At 34.9% G+C, this 20,739-nt stretch overlaps 2 protein-coding genes across 3 annotated transcripts; one reads left to right on the top strand and one right to left on the bottom strand.

Annotated features, from left to right (window-relative positions):
- The first annotated feature begins 459 nt into the window (after positions 1–459).
- Positions 460–15,974, top strand: LOC120634886 (actin-related protein 2). 2 transcript variants are annotated; one of them, XM_039905737.1, is made up of 12 exons: positions 460–611; positions 704–814; positions 1,236–1,250; positions 2,743–2,814; positions 3,906–4,049; positions 4,555–4,657; positions 5,821–5,927; positions 6,677–6,826; positions 8,135–8,260; positions 11,294–11,446; positions 12,174–12,302; positions 14,457–15,974. In XM_039905737.1, exons 1-12 carry the CDS (start codon positions 564–566, stop codon positions 14,496–14,498), a joined length of 1,200 nt encoding a protein of 399 aa, XP_039761671.1. In that variant the 5' UTR covers positions 460–563; the 3' UTR covers positions 14,499–15,974. The 2 variants fall into 2 exon arrangements, with proteins under 2 accessions (XP_039761671.1, XP_039761672.1); XM_039905738.1 differs by lacking the exon at positions 1,236–1,250.
- A 1,895-nt stretch (positions 15,975–17,869) lies between these two features.
- Positions 17,870–18,566, bottom strand: LOC120634760. The gene is made up of 2 exons (XM_039905538.1): positions 18,010–18,566; positions 17,870–17,945 (listed from the first exon to the last, which is right to left on the bottom strand). The coding sequence occupies exons 1-2, from the start codon at positions 18,564–18,566 to the stop codon at positions 17,870–17,872; spliced, it is 633 nt and encodes a 210-aa protein (XP_039761472.1).
- Positions 18,567–20,739: the final 2,173 nt, after the last annotated feature.

Raw genomic sequence — 20,739 nt, 5'->3', positions numbered from 1 at the left:
TACCTCTACCCTCCATACTCTACCCACCATACATGGAGTATCTTATATGGGAGAAAAGTTGAAAAAGTGTCCAGTTGTTGCGCTAAATAACAGTTCAAAAATCCTCCACAATGGCGCTGGTGGATGCATAAGGTATGGTATGAATGTAGCAATTATAGCAATTGTAGATGAATTGAAGTATGCCGAGTTAAAAAATTTAATGTCATTATCGACTAAAGTAGTTAATTATTGAGTCATCTTATATGGGAGAAAAGTTGAAAAAGTGTCCAGTTGTTGCGCTAAATAACAGTTCAAAAATCCTCCACAATAAGATGACTCTCCTTACCTCTACCCTCCATAAGACAAACGGTAAATATATGAACACAGAGTATGTACAATGGTATTCACCGCTCATTGGTCCATTGGTTCTGTCAAACTGACGTTCACACTCCACAGACTAGGCACTTGATCATTGATGATTGATCTATCAAAAAGTTGCTTTGCTTGATGGGGTGTAGTTTCTAATTTTTATAAAAATAGAAATATTATAGTAATTACTAAGTAAACAAATTTAAAAGTTCATCATGGATGACCAAGGTAGAAAAGTGATCGTATGCGACAACGGAACAGGCGTAAGTTTACCTTGTACATCGTGAAATTAATGATCAATATTTCCACGATAAGAAACTGATTCATCACTGAAAATTTGTTAATATATTTCCAGTTCGTAAAATGTGGATATGCCGGTAGTAACTTCCCGGCGTTCATCTTCCCGTCCATGGTGGGGAGACCGATTATACGGGCCGAAAATAAAATTGGGGACATCGATGTGAAGGTAATGCACTGCTGACTTCCAGTAACGTTAATATTGAAAAGAAAGTTCAGTCCGTTCGATTCAAGGTGTAAACTTGTACATGAATATGTATATTGTCAGATAGAACAAACAAATCATGAAGTTAAAACAATAATTTATTTTCATCAAAGGGTTTTAATTACAGCCAAGTTAAATAATATAATGATGACCCTTTATCTTTTAGTTTTAAATTATTTTTTATGTTATGACCCAATATTGTAAGCCCACCAACCCGCATTATAGCAGAGTCGTGGGTCTATGATCTTTCCTATGAGAGACGGTTTTAGATCACATTGCCCGTGCCCTGCAGTAGGACATTTATAGGCTTAGGATGATGATGATAATAAATACCTCTGTACACCAAAGTTGAAATAGATAAATTACATTTTTTAATGTTTCACAGGGTTATTGTATACGAGTAAGTTTATCATAGTATCTTGTATGTATATTTGGGTGACAGCATGCTCTTGTTGATTCTCAAATTTACTGTGAACACTTTATTATTCATAATATATATTATAATAAAAATGTTGGTGTTTTACTCTAATGTTTTCTTAACCTATAATTTTTATGTTAAGTTGAAAGGTAACTCAAATTTAGGGAATGTGTGAAATTTTTTTTTTATAGTTTTTGCTCGAAAATAAAGTGACTAATCTCATTGTAAACATTGATGTCTTTTAATACAAAATTTACTACAAAATCTGTTTATGCCGTCCAGATGTTTGATCCAGAAGTCCAGGTAATAAAATAACTATAAATGGACATTTGCTTCACCTTGTTTTCATTAGATTCTACTGCATCTATAGACAGCATTCAAATAGTAACATATTATATTAATTTAAATGTCACTTTGTACAGTTAGTGGCATTCATTTCATGATTACAACCTTTGGGTTTAAATTTAAAGAATAAACGCTTCCATTGAAAGTCACAGTTTTAAATTATGCCGTTCTTATAGAGGAAGGTAAATAGTTAAACATGCTTCGTTTTAATTTATGTAGTTCATATTCTTCTATTCCACTGTTCTTTTTACAAACTTTACACAATATAGCACTGCTGGATACAATAAACATTCAGCATTGTTTAGTCAGATTTGTAAATATTCACAATGCTGTACCAATGCTCAAGGGGTTCAGAGATGATTAGTCACTGAGCCCTTTTTCGTATTGGAATGACCCTTTTTCTGTAATTGACACAATACTTTCAAAAACTAAGACAAACCCAAATAAATATTAGTTTTTTTTCGGCTTCAACCCTGCTCTACTAGTCAACAACTACACTAGTCAATATTTTGATTTGTACACAAGCCTGTCAAGTTAAATATTTAGCAAATTAAAAAACGTATTATGCTGTGTTTTTTTTGTTTTTTTATACACTAACAGCAACCCACTAACATAATTCACCTGTCACGATAGTTGAATCTGCACTGTTAGGTACATACTCTATGTACTTTTATAGTCTATTAGTAACGCGTGGTGACTGATGACGCGTGGTACTTGAAATAAAGGAATTTTGAATTTTGTTATCCGGTATTTTATTTTGCTCAGCAAGTCTGAGTTGACGGAATTGAGCTTTAAGACAGCATAGATTCCATTTTACTCTGACGTTAGAGAGTATCAATTCATCCGAACCAACCTTCGATTATTAGCTTACAAATCTTATACTAAGACGGTGGCGTGCACTTCATACGTGCACAAAAGCAAAGCCTAACCTAAAACTTTTATATAACTTGTATAGCTTTTCCATTTTATGCCTATTGTTATCTTCCTTGCTTTCTGGCTACTCTAGTCAGAAACCCTATGCACGCCACTATACACAGGGTACAGCATTGTAGACGCTCATCTATTCAACTTTCGTGACGCATTTAATTTTTTTTTTAATTACCTAAAAAAAAGGTTTTACCTTTTTCAGGATTTGATGGTAGGCGATGAGGCGTCCCAGTTGCGATCGATGCTGGAAGTCAGCTATCCAATGGAAAATGGGGTGGGTAACTATTTTTATTTCGTAACATAATATATATTTTACAACCGATTGGCGCAGTTTGCAATGACCCTGCTTTTTAGGACCAAAGTTCAAGGGTTCGATTCCCAAAACTTGAAAATGTTTGTGTGATGAACATGAAAGTTCTTCAGTGACTCGGTGTTTAAATGATATCTGTGTATTATGAGTATTGTTCTGCGTGTTATGTATATCATATACATATATATAAAAGAGAAAGTGTGTGGGTAAGTTCCGTATGGGCTCCGAAACGGCTGGACCGATTTCAATGAATCTTTCAGCGAATCTCCGGATTGACCTGGCGAGTAATCCTGTAAAGTTTGGTGAAGATCGGAGCACTCCTATTTTTGAACTGTCAAACTGTCAAATACAGCTTTTATTTACTATGATGATACTCTATTGTTGGGTGTACATGGGTGTAGATAATGATCTTCAACCGCTCGAGAAGAGAATAGAAGAGAATGAATACGGAGAGAAATAAATGATTTAGTATATTATGAGACTTAAATTAAAAATGTAAATATGTAAGTTTATTGTTTAAATAAAATAAAGCAAAATCTATCCCGGCGAAGCGGGCTGGGTACGCTAGTTATTCATATAACTATTCAGCAGTTAACTTAGTACCCATGACACAAGCTACGCTTAGATAGATAGACGTAGAAAAAACATACAGTTTACATTTTATCGCCTGCTCTTGCGATTGCATAAAGGAATAAAGTGTCACACTCCTGTCACTTTATTAGTTACGCGTCGGTATGTTTTTAATTTTGGATGCGATGTTAGGGCTGTATCTGATTTCTTTCAGTAAAAAATATTATTATTATCATAACTCTTTATTTGTACACCACATTAAGAATTATACGAGAAAAAAAGAAACATAAAAATTTAAGTAGAATACAAAAGGCGGCTTTATCGCTTAGTACCGATCTCTGCCAGGCAACCTTAAACCACTAAAGACTGTAGTATTTCGGTTTTCATTTACATGTTGTATATCTTAAACTATAGCAACCAATTTTAATTTTTTTTTGGTGAAAATACCTCTTATTTACCCTCTACCTTTTAATTTCCTCCACCAGGTAGTACGCAACTGGGAAGACATGTGTCACGTGTGGGATTACACTTTCGGGCCGAGCAAGATGAACATTGACCCAAAAGATACCAAGATACTGCTCACCGAGCCGCCGATGAACCCAACTAGGAATAGGGAAAAAATGATCGAGGTAATTTTGAATTCCTTTAACAAAAAACTGTTAAAAACTTGCAGGCTGAAATTGCGAAATGGGGCGCTTGTTGCGCTCGCTGTCTCTCTTATGGGGACAGACGTCATACATTACTATAGGCATGGTAAATTACGGCAGGCATTCTATTTTAGAGTAGGCATCGTTCATAAGAGCAGGCATCGTAAATTATGGCAGGCATAGTACTTTAGAGCAGGCATCGTATTTTACGGCAGGTATCGTACATTCGAGCAGGTATTGTACATTACTGCAGGCATCGTTCATTACGGCAGTACTCGTAAGTGCGACAGAGATTCCAACATTTGACTGGCTGAAGAACAATTGCTTAAATTTTGTCCCCATTTGAAGCGCAAAATGTGACGGATGTGGTTGCTGGTTTAATAATGGCCTTGGACTCAGAGAGCAGGGTCGCTGCCCACTGCGCCAATCGGCCTTCCAATATTATGGATGAAACAAAAGATAAAGAGTTTCTTTACTTGATACCCAGGTTATGTTCGAGAAATATGGATTCGACAGTGCGTACATAGCTATCCAGGCTGTGCTTACTCTGTATGCCCAGGGACTTATATCTGGAGTCGTAGTTGATTCGGGTAAGTGTTTGTTATAATTCCTTTATATCGGTTGGTGTGTATAAATCGGGCGTCCCATTAAAGAATAGCGGTGATAGCCTATTGGGTAGGACTTCTGTGTTGCATATCTGTGTTGCATTATTATTATTATTGCTAGTTAACTAGGACATTCATTTCGTTATAAAGATTTTAGTAAATGCACTGAGACCGCCGATGCGTGAATGCGAGGGCCGGCCACGTAAGTCGCGCTCGCGGGTCCTCCACGGGATCTGCGGACCGCGTTTCGATGCATAGAATAAAAAAATATATTGCACCTTATTGGCGGTCTTTTATAAATTTATTCTTTAATAATCATATCAACCCTTTACCGACCACAATGGGAAGGGTTGAGGCCGTAGTCCACCACGCTAACCCAGTGCGGATTGGTGGACTCCACACACCTTTGAGAACATTATGTAGAACTCTCAGGTATGCAGGTTTCCTCACGATGTTTTCCTTCACCGTTGTAGCAAGTGATATATCAATTGACGGCCAATTGGTGCAGTGGGCAGCGACCCTGCTTTTCAAGGCCTGGGTTCGATTCCCACAACTGACAAATGTTTGTGTGCTAAGCATGAATGTTTTTCAGTGTCTGGGTGTTTATACGTATATTATAAGTATTTATATGCATAAATAAAAATATTCATCAGTAATCTTACTACGCTACGCTACGCTTACTTTGGGGCTAAGTGGCGATGTGTGTATTGCTGTAGTATATTTATTTATTATTATCTTTATATATATATTTCTTGTGTGCGTGTGTATGTCACTGAACTCCTCCTAGACGGCTGGACCGATCTAAATGAATTTTTCGGTATGCGTTTGGGTGGCACCCTGGATGGTTTAGATTCACAAATCAGCCCGATAGATGGCGCTGGGGTTGGCTAGTTTATTTATAAAAAAGAAAAAATATTGCTTAAAACGCACATAACTTAGAAAAGTGGGATTCGAACTCTTACCGCCGAAAGTGAAGCCGAAGCCTCAAACACTGAGCTATAACCGCTACCACGTGTATGTACCACAAAGTAATTCCAAGAATGGTCACAATTCAGAAGGTTTTGGATTTTCTTTGTTTAGGATTTCCGAGTAAAGGAGGTTCTACGCCTCCGATAAGTGGTAACATATTTAACTGGCGTGTTCAACAGGTGATGGAGTAACTCACATATGTCCAGTATACGAAGAGTTTGCTCTGCCCCACCTGACGAGGAGGTTAGATATCGCTGGAAGGGATATCACGAGATATCTTATTAAGGTAACTTTTTAATTATTTCATGAAACACCCTTTTATTGTACACCACATATTATATTTACATATAGAAATTTTTTATAAATTTAAAATGCATATAAAAATTTTCGGAACCGACAGGATTTGAACCTGCGACTCTCTGGCAATCGCGGCCTGAGCGCTTTCACCAATAAAGCTACGGCTCTCCTACCGTCGATGCCGAAATAAGTATATGCCTTTCACATCAGTCTTATAGCGACTCTAGCGTCATCTAGTAGACTGTCGCTATAAGACTGATGTGAAAGGCATATACTAATTTCCTGCCTCCGAAAATTATGCGGGCGAAGCCGCAGGGCACATCTAGTATATCCAATGGCGTGCATAGAGGGTATGCACAGGGTATGCAGATGATATAAAATGTAGAAAATCTGCAGTACTAGTTACAAAAAAACTTAAGGATAGGCTTTGCAAGAGTTATAAAAAGCCTACCCTTAAGTATTCATAACTCGTACTGGAGATTTTCTTCATTTTGTATCATCTGCATACCCTGTGCATACCCTCTATGCACGCCACTGAGTATACCTATATATACATAAATACTATATATATGTCTATATATATATATGTCTTCATCGTCGTCCGGATCTTTGACGTGCCGACGTTTCTGTAGGCAACTGCAGAAGTGGGATGAAAATACATTTAATAAATAAAAAAAAATATTTTAATACACACATCGCCATCTAGCCCCAAAGTAAATAATAAATAAATTGTTACAGCTGTTACTTCTTAGGGGTTACGCCTTCAACCATTCGGCGGACTTCGAAACTGTGCGTATGATGAAGGAAAAACTGTGTTATATCGGTTACAATGTGGAGCAAGAACAGAGGCTCGCCTGGGAGACTACAGTGCTGGTGGAACCTTATGTTGTAAGTCAAATGAATTGCCACCATATGTGCATACTAGTTGACCCGTGCAACTTCGGCTACGGCTTCGTTGCAAAAAATCGGTTATTACCGGAAAACACAAATAAAATGACATTTTCTAAAAATGAATCCTAGCTAGATCGATTTATCGCCCCCGAAACCCCCTGTATACTAAATTTCATGAAAATCGTTGTAGCCGATTCCGAGATTCCAATTATATATATGTATTTATCGATAAAACTAGAATAAAAAAACATTTTCTTAAAATGAATTCTAGCTAGGTCGATTTATCGCCCCCGAAAACCCCCGGTATACTAAATTTCATAAAAATCGTTGGAGCCGATTCCGAGATTCCAATTATATATATACAAGAATTGCTCGTTTAAGGATATAAGATAGAACGTGTAAAATAAAATAAAATAAATATACTACGACAATACACACATCGCCATCTAGCCCCAAAGTAAGCGTGGCTTGTGTTATGGGTACTAAGATGACTGATGAATATTTTGTTGTATATAAATACTTATAATATACATATATTTTTTTTTTTTATTGTTTTCATTTCTTATTTTATACATCTTTAAATATGCAAGTGAATTTAAGCAGGTGGTCCCGGCTTCGATTCCCGGCACGGAAAATTTGTGAATTTATAATTTTCTCTGATCTGGTCTAGAGGGAGGCTTTGGCCGTGGCTAGTTACCACCCTACCGACAAAGTCGTGCCGCTAAGCGATTTAGTGTCCGACTACCATACTCCATTACACGTGAACCCGTTTCCATCTTAGACTGCATCATCACTTACCACAAGGTAAGATTGCAGTCAAGGGCTAACGTATAGTGGAATAAAAAATATGCCGCCAGTCTGCGATGGAGCGGCGTGGTGGACTTTTGCATCATTTGTTTCGTTAATTATCGATGAAACTCACGATGTTAGCAACAGAGAAAAGTTATGCACAATTCATAGGTATTACTCAGATAACGACATTCATGATCGTTCCTTGGGTTTCATTAGTGTGTAGAAAAGTCGTACGTCGGACACACTTTAATAGTTTTTTTAGGGCTTGACCATCGTCAAAACCCTAGGAACGCCACTGACCATATGTGTATATATAACGTGTGAAATAAAATAAAATAAGTCGCCATCGCCAGTCCGTGATGCAGCAGCGTGGTGGACTACGGCCTTAACCCCTTCTCATTGTGGGAGGAGACCCGTGCTTTGTAGTGGGCCCGTAATGGGTCAATATGATGATGATGAGGCCAAGTTTATAAGCATTTTCTCTGAATATTTATCTGATAATATCTGTTCCAGTTACCAGATGGAAGGGTTATCAAAGTAGGGGGGGAGAGGTTCGAGGCTCCAGAAGCTTTGTTCCAGCCCCACCTTATCAACGTTGAGGGCCAGGGGATAGCTGAACTGGTGTTTAACACTATACAGGTATGTCATTTAACTTAAAACTAACTTAATTTGATACAGAATTGTAATAAAGTTAGTTATCCTAAAGAAAAAGGTTCCAATGATTAAAATAAGTAAAATAAAAAATTTGATGCTTTTCAGTGGTTAGAAGAAAAAGAAGTCTTTATTGCACATACAAATAGAAAGCCATGTTTACAAACTAAACGATAATACAAAACATATGCACAAAGGCGGCCTTATCGCTTAAAGAGATCTCCGCCAGACAACCTTTGGTTTATTTATTTATTAAAGGAACACAAACAGCTTGTTCACAATGCGTAGTAATTTACAAATATTTTGTTTGTAAAATTACAAATATTTTGTTTCTAATTAGTGTGACTGGCCACTTAAAGGTGTGCACAGCATTTACTACAAAATGTCCGATATTAACGCTACAAACTATAATAAAAATACAAAAAGTTAAACAAAATTAATATTACAATAAGAAAAACTAAAAAATAACAAAAGAAAACTAAAAATTACAATCCTAAAGTGCAGTCCGGATTGCTTGACAAAGCAAAAATAATAGCACGTTTAAAATCCTTTGGCCTTTGACAAAATCATCAATATTGTTATTTGCGCGAGCAAGATCATTATAGACACGAGTTCGGCGATTTAGAGCGGCATTCCTACCCAAATTCGTTCTACCGCTGTTCATATAAAAACTTTTGCGAGGTTAAAGGTTTAAGAAACATATTAGATAAAACGGGAAAGTGCAATATCCAAATTGGCTAATTATATACATTACTTATACAATACATACTGATATATATTTATGTATACAGTCAAACCTGGATAAGCGAGAGTTCAAGGGAGCACAATCTCATTCTCGCTTATAGAGGTTTCTCACTAACCCGAGTTTCTCGCTAATGCAGGTACATGGGTAGCGTTTCTCTCTTATAGAGGTACGCAGCAATAACAACATATTCATGCACTATGTAATTTTACTTTATTTAGAACTTATTTACATTTAATAACATCCGTGAATTTCGTTTTGGTTTCTGTTTTTGTATTTTGAATGTTTTTCTCTAACTCAAGAATTTTGTCGAATATTGCTTGCTCGACTGTCGCTTATAGCGGTATAGATAAATAGCAGTCTCACTTACGGAGGTCCATGAGGGAAAAACGACTCTCTCTTACAAAGGTTTCTGTTTCTCGCTAATAGAGGTTTTGGGAGCTTAAAATGACGGGTCCTGGCTATTACTCTCACTTATAGAGTTTTCTCACTTATCCAGTTCTCACACCCAGGTTTGACTGTATGTGTATAAATATCCAATAATATATATATCAATATATATATTGGTTTGCAATCTTATCAAAGTTATAGTTGCTGAATGTCAATTGCTTATAACCTTCCGCAAAATAAAACTTTTCCCGAAACCGGGGCGTTAATCCACGAGGAGTTCTCCCGGAACTTCATCATCAGCTCCTATATTGTGACGAGCATAAATTGCTTACCTACTATTTACCATAATCGAAGCGCAACCAGTGTAATACTTATTACTGCTGGGAAGCTTTTATAACATGATACCGAAGGTAAAATAAGATCTACCTTTACCTAAGTTTAAACAATATATTAAAACACATTTTACAAATCGTGGTTACTACACGATTGACGAATTCCTTTATGACAAGGCTGCTTGGAAGCAGGCCACTCCGCTCTCATCTCTCACAAAACAGAAACATTCTAAAGATTGTTTAACTTTAAAATGATCTTGGAAAAGAGCAATCTGCTAAGTTTCTTGCCGGCTCTTCTCAGTGGAATCTGCCTTCCGAACCGGTGGTAGAGTCACTACAAACGGACTGACTTGACGTTTCAAAAGTGCTTATAAATTAGGCCTACTTGAAATAAATGAATTTAGAATTATATTTTTTGAATATTGTGTAGTTTAGGTGGCCATCCACCATGGACCATGGTGGCCATGGTCTTCACCATGAATGAATGAATGATTGAATGAAAATACTTTTATAGCATACCACAAAAATTACATAAAAAAGTAAAGTATAGCAAAACAACGTATACAATTTGGCAGCCTTATCTCTTCATAGCGATTTCTTTCAGGCAACCAATGAAGAAAACAAATACAGAAAATAGTTTGGTGGTGCACATATACATACACACATAAAATAAATATATAAATACTTAAATAAATATATATAATACTAGCTGTTACGGCGAACTTCGTACCGCAGAGGATTTTTTATTTTATTTATGAATGTTATATTTTAATACTTATTATCCAATTCCGGTCTAAGAGGAATCCAAAAAATCTAATATCATAAAAATTGGTCCAGCCGTTCTTGAGTTATAAATGGTGTAACTAGCACACTTTCTTTTATATATATATAATATATATAAATATATAAAATAATAATTGTAACTAAAGATAAATAAATAAATAAGTAACTACCAATACAAATATTAAATTATATTACTTAAAAATAATATTTGACGGCCGATTGGCGCAGTGGGCAGCGACCCAAAACTGCCTTTGCGCAGAAACAATACTTGTCGCAATCAAACTATCTGTATAACGTGATAAACAGAAAACTTAAAATATACCCACTAGGATTACATAAATGCAAAGAAATTTTAAATAAGTTCCTTTTATCACTAAATTATGATGAGGTGGAATCTTTATTAGAACGTTTTATATAAAATTGAATTTATCAGTCGTGAATTTTCACAAATTCTGTCTTACACAAACTTTGATCACGCACACACACACACACACACATACACAGAAACACGCACACTTATTTTGTATATATAGGTTGTAATTTTTTATTATCATCTAAATTTCTTTATAACGTCTGTCCTTTTGTATCTCTTGTTTTGTTTGTTTACCTACCTTCATTTTAATGTATTTTGTTAAGTTTATTTTAATTGTAATGGAAGAGCGGAGTCTTCTGACACAGAGGTAGTAATACTTCTCCTAAAAGAAGGCTTCAGCGATATATTGATACCACTTTGTTTCTTACCGAAATAAACTATTTTTATTTAAATATCCGCAGGCTGCAGATATAGACATGCGGAATGAATTATACAAACACATCGTGCTTTCGGGTGGTTCTACGATGTACCCCGGCCTGCCTTCCAGACTCGAGAGAGAAATCAAACAGCTTTACCTGGAAAGAGTTCTGAGAAATGACTCTGAGAAACTTGCGGTGAGTTTTCAAAGTTAAAGGACATGTGCCATTTCAGTATGGATGATGATTTTTTTAGTTCGAACGACATTTGGGCAAAACTAAACTAGTTATACAACCTTTCCGGTGTAAGGAGTATTGTGAAAATCGGTTTAGGTATGGCGGAGTTACGAAAACCTCATCGCATCGAACGAACCCTACTGTTTTTCGGGATGAAAAGTATCTTTTATTTTAATCCGAAGTATCTTTAAATGTACCAAATCCCGCAATACCGCACAAACCGACAGACATTAAGACAGACTGAGAAAATTTTCAAAATTTTATTTTACAAAATTTTTGTTGAAACAAGTGATATTTCAATTACTTAAAACGCACGTAACTGATGCCCGGTTTCTGAAGGTCCCGATAAAAACGTAGTGGATTCTCTTTGGATAATAAAGAAAAGATTTTAATATTTTTAACCACCAAACTCGAACGAACTAACGTCAAATACGCGTCAAATATAGTTATGGAACCGATAAACGGCACTCGGGGTCAGTTAAGACAACTGAAGTTGAAACGGAGTTTTTCTGTCAACGCGTTGTTCAGAAACGCACTTTACTAAGTTATCGAACGAATAGCGCTATTGAATAAATAAACTGTCGAAAAGTTCAGAAACCGGGCATTAGAGATTAGAACTCGGCCCCCCGAAATTGAAGTCGAGCTACTACCAACTGGGCCACATCCAACTATGCTTCTATCCAAATAGAAATTCAAGATCCGCATAGAAGACCCCCCTCGCCGCAAGGACATGGTGTTCATCGGCGGCGCCGTGCTCGCGGAGGTGTGCAAGAACAGGGATAACTTCTGGCTCACCCGGGCCGAGTACCAGGAACAGGTGAGAGCCTTTTGCATCCTAATGGCTGTTGCCACGACTTCGTTTTTTTTTTGACGTGACAACGTCTTATAATTCGATGGAGCCGGCTGCACGCACGAAAAAACATGACGCATGCGGCGTTACCTCGCTCTGAGGCGTTCCATTCAAGGCTTGAAGTGCAAGCGAGAGCGCGGAACGAGCGACGAAGAGGCACAGTCGGCCTCCGCGTTCGACATCTGTCTCTCTCCTACTTGAGTGAGCGATGCGTCCGAGTCGACAGCTTCTATACAATAATACATTTACATGTTTTCGGCAAGGATGAAGTGCAGTGAAAAGTGAATGTGGTGTCAATTGTTTATAGCAACGATAATATCTATCAAACAAATAAAATTAATATTTTCTTTTGAAAAATGCAACCATTCCATCAGTATTTTCTTACGCCGTTGTCACGTTCAACTATCGTTAGTAAGCCGACTTTACAGACAACCAATTTTTTGAAAAAGCCTAAACACTCTCTTGCCTTAAAGATACTCAAGTTTAACGGGTAAGGTAACACAGTTGCCGAGAGGGCGTTTCCGCGTCGCGCACGCTATATGATTAAAGTACTTATTACATTCTTCATTTTGACGGCCGACTGGCGCAGTGGGCAGCTACCCTGCTTTCTGAGTCCAACGTCGTGGGGAATCGAACTGGAAAATGTTTGTGTGATGAGCAATAAGTGTTTTCCAGTGTCTGAGTGTTTATATGTATTTTCTAAGTATTTATGTATATATAATTCATTAAAATATTCATCAGTCATCTTAGTAACCATAACACAAGCTACGCTTACTTTGGGGCTAGATGTCAATGTGTGTATTGTCGTAGTATATTTATTTATTTATTTATTCATCATCATTATGATATCAACCCATTACCGGTCCAGGACACGGGTCTCCTCCCACAATGAGAAGGGGTGGTCCACCACGCTGGCCCAGTGCGGTCAGGCGGTCTTAACACAACTTTGAGACAGTGGCGTGCATTAAGTTTATGCAGATGATATAAAATGAAAAAAACATCTCCAGTCCTAGCTATAAAAACATAAATGTTTTTATAACTCTTACAATGCTTATCCTTAAGTTTTGTACAGCTCGGGACTGGAGATTTTTTTATTTTATTTCTTCTGTCCGCTTAGTGCATACCCTGTATGCTCTCCAATGCTTTGAGAAAATTATGGTTTTCTCTGAGGCATGCAGGTTACCTCACGATGTTATCCTTCACCGTTGAAGCAAGTGATATTTTAATTGCTAAAAAAAACGTAAATAACATAGAAAAGTTCACTATCACTGCTACATTATCAAAATTCAAAATTCATTTCAAAATTCATTTATTTCAAGTAGGCCTAATATAAGCACTTTTGAAACGTCAAGTCTGTATGTTTGTAGTGATTCTACCACCGATTCTATCTATAATAAATACCCGGGAAAAGCGAAGATTCCCACTGATTATTTGTAGCTAATTTAGTACATTAACACATAAGTAAATTTAATAATTTAGTTAGTATATAGCTTTTATGTATCATCAATGTTTTCTCAGTGCAAGCCTAGTAACCTAAATACTGATATATCAAAATGTATAATGAAAGTATCAAAATTTTACGCAAAGTTTTGGTCCTTAGCTTACTTATGTTATCTTAAGGATTTCTAATTAAAAAAAAAAGTTATAGCCATTTACTTCGTGATAATTTAGCTTTCTATTGGTAAAAAAATGGTTCAATAGTCTCAGAGTCTATTGTATAGTATATTTATTTATTATGTACTCTGTCTCAGAGACTTATCTGTGAAACCGAAAACCTGATAGTTTTTGAGTAACCCACTGCAATAGTTTTTTCTGAAAGAAATCAGATATATCAATCAGCCCTAACATCACATGCAAAATTAAAATCATGTGACTCTTGTCACTCCTGTCACTTTATTAGGTACGCGTCGTGTAGCGTAGGTACTATGCGTGTGTCGGTCTTTTATCTTCAATAGGGTTGTCATAAGTAAACACTTAGAATGTTTTGATTTCATATTGTATGAAATATACTTATGCATCCTTAAATATAATTTCGTAATTCTTTTACACGTTTTATAACTATCGTATATGGGGTATTGGATTTGTGATTCATAGATTTTATATGTAATTTTTTTATTTCAGGGAATATCCTGCCTCAGAAAACTAGGTCCGCGTGCAAGTTAATGCTAGCCAGTATTATGGTAGAAACACACTGAAATTACCCAACGCAACACCAGCCCACTCCCGTTCCTGGTCCTTTGACTGATTTTCCTTCGGGCGTTGATTAGTGCGCTTCTAGCAATCACACAAACCGAGGAGTGACGGGTGTTGTTAAAAATGTGTCTCTACCTCTATATTAAATGTATATTGTAATTTTCATCTACTTAAGATTATTTCCAATTTATTATAAATTAATTAAATATTATTGTATGTTATCATTATTTTAACTTAATATTATAAGATTTATTTGAACGAATTTGGTAAGCCTGATTTTTGTATTAAATGCACAAAATAAATAATAACGTCTCTACTTAAATGGATTTAAATAAGATTTTATTGTTCGATTAATAAATTGTTGAGTACTCTACGTTAGTTTTTCGAGTATTGAAACACTTTTTAGTGTAAAGCATTAAAAACCGGCCAAGTGCGATTCGGATGAAGAATTCTGTACTATTTAATAAAATTTACGTTTTTTGCCTAAAAATTATATCTCTTTTATTAAGAGTCCCCTTAAATATTTATTTTATTCAGTTTTTTTTAGTATTTGTTGTGAAAATTTCTACTGATTGACTCACGGTTCATGAGATTCAGCTTGATAGTGCCTAATAGGGTCCCGTTTTAACCTTTGGTACGGATCCCTAAAATAAAAAAAGAAATGTATTTAAAAGTAAGTGTAATAAGGCATAAGAGATTTTCTCTGTAGATATTTGTTTTTATTTTTAGTACATACTTTACACTAAAAAGTAAAGAAAATATTTTCACATAACAAGACGAGAATTTCCAATTAGTTAGGTACCTAGAAAGAAGACTAAACGATTAATTTTCTAAGTTACTTGATACCCTACTAAAGTTAAAGGAAAACCCTAAGTTACGGGTCAATGCTAGTTAAGGATAAAATGAGAAGCATTCTACATTGAATTGTGGAATCCGTTGCAGGAGAATTAAAAATTGTGTATAAACTTATATACATAAGTAATCTTTCAAGACTGTATAATTTTGCATTTAATATACTTGTTTGTGAATTTACACAGGACCTAATTCTCTATTGAATTATAATCTTAAAAAAACAATTAGAACCACGATTTGTGACAATAATTAATGACAGTAGTTTTAAATAGAGGTGTCACAAATGTAAATTTCATTCCATAGAGAATGTAGGATCTGGACTATCTATAGAACATTTTTTCTTATCTGTCTTGATATGTAAATCTACTTTTCATTACATTTTAGTTGAAAATATGTTTCAATAATTAAAAAAACGATTTATATTTTTCTTGATTGACACAATTGATTTTTTTATATTTTAAAACTTACTTACTTTACACCTAAAAGTCATGAAAATAAGGTTTACATTACAGGAAAAGTGAGAAGAAATAATCTATTTTACATTGTCGTGTATAAAAAGACTATGAACTGTAAATTTAATAAATGCAATTACGTTTAAAAGTGTTGTTCTTATTTCCGACGTCCAAAAGTACCAAATTCTCAATTCGAACTTTAGGTCTTGGTCACGATCCGTAACTGGATCCTTTAATCTTCAGCAAGAATTCTATGAGAAATAATCTGCATAAGTTAGCTTGTTCTTTTACAAAAATTTACAAGATGCTGGGTACCAACCAGGTGGTTCAAGACAAAAATTGTGAGAGAAAAAAAGAGTTCTATCTTGAATTTTCAGTTCTACTAGCTCGAAGCATTCTACAGAAAATTTGCCCTGACTGTAATCTCTGGTGGTAATGATGAAAGCTAAGCTGTTAAGTGTATGGCAGATATATTACCATAACACCAGAACAATACATGCTGGTCACGAAATAATTATCTCTTCTTCCCTTTACTCGTGTTTTTTCTATAGAGATAGAAGAGATAATCGGTAGAAATAACTGACGTGCATATATCTCTGTGGACCAGAGGAAATTGGGAAATCATAATTTGTGAAATTTGCATTAGATGGCAGCGTGGATTAGTATACAGTTTTCTTTTAAGGATTTTTTTTTTTAATATTGTATTGTACACAGTTTCGGCTCACAATGTTCACTTTAGTCCAAAAAGCCCTATAAATGTGTTAGCAGAGCATTTTATTGCTTTACCCCTTCTACCGAAGACGATCAGTACTAGAGTGGTGGCTTGGCAAGGATTGGCTGGTTTAGCTTGGCTCAGATTGGCTGCTTTAATTGGCACGCTATGATTGGATGAGTTGATGTCATGTAATACTTGCGAAATGTTGCTCTGTTTAATGCTTACTGACCCGCTGACCCATGCAACTTCGTTGCACCAAATCGGTTATTACCGGAAAACACAAATAAAATTACATTTTCTAAAAATGAATCCTAGCTAGATCGATTTATCGCCCCCGAAACCCCCTGTATACTAAATTTCATGAAAATCGTTGGAGCCGATTCCGAGATTCCAATTATATATATACAAGAATTGCTCGTTTAAAGATATAAGACTGGAGACTGGACTAATAGTAGAAGAATACCAGGCATCCAGATGATGCGGGTGGAATTTATTTCTACGGCGTGAGGTGCGGTCAGAGAACAGGGAAAGAGGTATCATTGCAAACATGGTTGTTTGTCTAAACTTAATTTTTGGCATATATTTAGTTGAATGGAAAAGTTTATTGTTTATTTATTGCTTCATGTACATAGATAAGAGACATGACGCCCCGCCGGAATATTGCAATAAAATTAGTCAAAATTATTTTTATTACTTTACTGAATTTAAATTATTATATCCAAATTAAATTTTTATTATTGCAATTGATTTAAATGTTAAAATATGTCAACTTAGAACTAAAAAAAAACCAAATATTAGAATTTGTCAACTTAAAACAAAAGAATAATTTCGATTTACAATAATAAATAAATAATAAATAATAAAATAAAATAAAATCATTTTATTTCAGGTCGGGGACCCATATACTAAATTTAACACAAAATAAATATACATATAAGACAGATTTTAAAAATAAACACAAAATAAATATAAGACCGATTTTAAAAATAAATAAATAAAGAGAAAAAAAAAACAATAATTAATTAAAATCTACAATTGAAAATTACAATAAATTAAATTTCAATTAAAAAATAAATTAAATTTCAATTAAAATTAAAATCCAACTATTTTATATCATTTCGTGTTTGGAATCTGGTGCACTATTCGCCAATGTTTAATAAATACGCTGTCAGGGGATGCCTGAGCGACGACTCTAAGGAGCTTATTGTTGGAATTTACAACGACTTCCCAGAAACTCGCAATTCTCTTACGGAGCACAGCGTAGAAGTCGGGGACTCCGGCATCGGCAAACATGCCCGACGCACTGCAGTACCTCGCCTTTTTTAACAAAACGCGGAGCGCGTCGTTGTACTGGACTCTGAGGGTGTTAAAGGATCTTTTGGTGTAGCTGATCCATAACTGCGAAATATAAAAACTTAAACAATAAGCTTTAAACAGAGTTATTTTAACATCCTCAGGGCACCGAGCGAATCTACGAGCGAGCATGTTACACCGAATGGCCAGCGACCTCAGCTCCCGTTCTATATCCAGATCGTCGCTCAAGGATCCCGACAGCATATGACCTAGATACTTAAACTGCTCTACAACCTGAACTGGTGTTCCATCCAAAAGTACGGGTGGAATCCTCTCCGGACCCTTACCAGCTCGAAAAACTACCATTTCCGATTTTCGAACATTATATTTTAAACCGTGGTTCCTCGCATACTCCTCACAGATGTGCAACAATTTTCGAATACCATTTATTGAGGGACTAAGTAACACCATATCATCAGCGTAACTTAAATAGTTAAAACAGACTCCACCAATATGGCATCCGATGCCAGTGCCACTTAGCTCCTCGATCAGGTTATTGACGTAGAGATTAAATAGATCCGGAGAGGTCAGCCCAGCTCGACGCACACCGCACGCCAATCTAAACTCACAAGATACTGAGTCACCCCAAAGTAACATGTTCTTTTGGTTTTCGTACCAGTATCTCATTAGCTGAACAATACTGCTATGTACGTTCGAGTCGCACATTTTTCTCCACAGTATATTATAATTAACGAGACAAAACACACGACTAAGATCTAAGAAACATGCGTATACGGAAGTATCGCGCTTCTTGTAATAATTCACAGCATGTTTAAGAGTCAAGATAGCAGAGTCTGTAGAAAGACCTGGACGAAAACCAAACTGAGCGTCATTTAACCTAAAATTACTCACCAGTGGTTACCCACCACCATTATGATTTAATGTCACATTATTACTAATAATTTATAACATACGCTACTTTTCATGCGAGGAAAACTCACACTTATAACCTAAATTGTCTATTCTTGTAGATTCCTGCCACAAGGTGTGGTGTTGTGTGTATTTGTATTATCATACTTTTCATTTTTCGTATGAATTTAGTATAAAAAAATCTAATTTATATGTTTTTCATCTGTGAAATGTCAGTTTACGAGTCCTCTAAATTCTACGATCCGCCGATTCGGTCACGTAACTTAAGACAGCGCCTAGCGCCGTTAGACATTCCAAAAGCGTTCGTAAAACATTTTTTTCTCTCTTGGAATTACCTTAATCACTCGATATCCGATTAAGCTAGGTTTAGTGAAAACGAGCATAGTACCCCAAAAATAAAACAAACAAATATTCGATTAATCATATTTATTAAAAATCGCAAATGCAAAAATTCCTTCCATGAATACACTGCCTGAATGCACAATTATAAAAAGTACAAAAAAATTATATTAATATAAACATAAAACGACGCTAAGTCAGTCTGTATCACATAAGTATAAAGAAAATAGTTTCAAAACGCTAAATTATTATTATTAAAAGCTAATTAAAGTAATTATTTGCCTATAATGCCTGTTTATGTAATCAGTCATTTTTTTTTTCTCAAACATGAACTTACGCATTAGCTATTAGGTATTAATTTAAACTAAAAACATAAATGTCAATGTCATAATTTAACTTCGGTATTGTTAAATATACAAAAAGATATATAAAGGCTGACTTTTCAAAGTGATGACGATCTCAAATCGAATTCACAGGATATATTTTACCAAAGTACTGGTTCACCATGTGTTCAATTATGCCAAGAATAGAGACTCTTCGGATTTAATTTCACCAAAAACCGTTAAACTATTTGATGGAACCAGTGATTTGTTGATATTACAAATCATATGTTCACTTATGCCGCATAGAATATTTTTTTTCTTATCTGTCTTATTATATCAAACATTATTTAATAAGATTTCGTTAAAATAATAAAAGAAAAAGATTTTCATTCAGAATGTAATAAGTTGTTACATTATTTTTTAAACTTTACTTAATGAGTAATGAAGCATTTACTAAATTAAAATATAAAATAAGCCAATAATAATAAATAAAGCACCACTGAGAGGTGTTTTTAAGTTAAGATTATTACAAAAGTATTTTATTACATTTATTAATTTAAAAATAAATGACAATTATATAGCAGCCTTTGTAACGTACAATAAACTCGTCTACACATCTCACTTAAGAGATTGACTCGTGGCTGATTTACTAAATAAGAATTTCTGACATTGACACCTTGATATTTGTTGCTCGTGTAGAACAATGAATAATACATAGTTAAGTAAAAATATACATTGTTTTAATCTTTCAGTACACAGAAAGGCTTTTTTAGATTTCGATATTCGTGACGTGTCAGCAAGCTCAAATAGTCACAATGTCACTTGCAGCCCAATGGACCATAAAGCGTAACCCAAAATCATTGCGTTTAAAAAGAATTAAATTACAGGTTTCAGTATAAGAAATTCTTATATTATAAAAGTACTCTCATTAAATAAAATAAAGGAACTCAGTTTTATACAAACATATAATGTAAAGCAAAAATAGATGTAAAAAAAATATTTTCAAATAAGTCTATGTAACATTTATATTTAAATATAAAATTGACACGACAATAAAGCTAATTAATATCTTATAAAATAAGGGCCAACGACCACCACACTTAAAACAGTCAAGTTAATTTACCTTCCATTATTTATCTGTTCCTAATTACAGCGTAGTTTGAACGAGTTAATTAATGTTAAAAATAAAATCTGTCTATTACGCAAATAAATTTAACGTAAACATACGTTAAAATTATTTGTTGTAAAAAATTTACATCAACAATTATGATTACTCGTAATTTTTTTTAGGTATCTGAAGACATAAA

Source organism: Pararge aegeria, chromosome 25, assembly GCF_905163445.1.
Source record: "Pararge aegeria chromosome 25, ilParAegt1.1, whole genome shotgun sequence".
Lineage (NCBI taxonomy): Eukaryota > Metazoa > Arthropoda > Insecta > Lepidoptera > Nymphalidae > Pararge > Pararge aegeria.
This window is presented reverse-complemented; position numbering and strand designations above follow the sequence as displayed.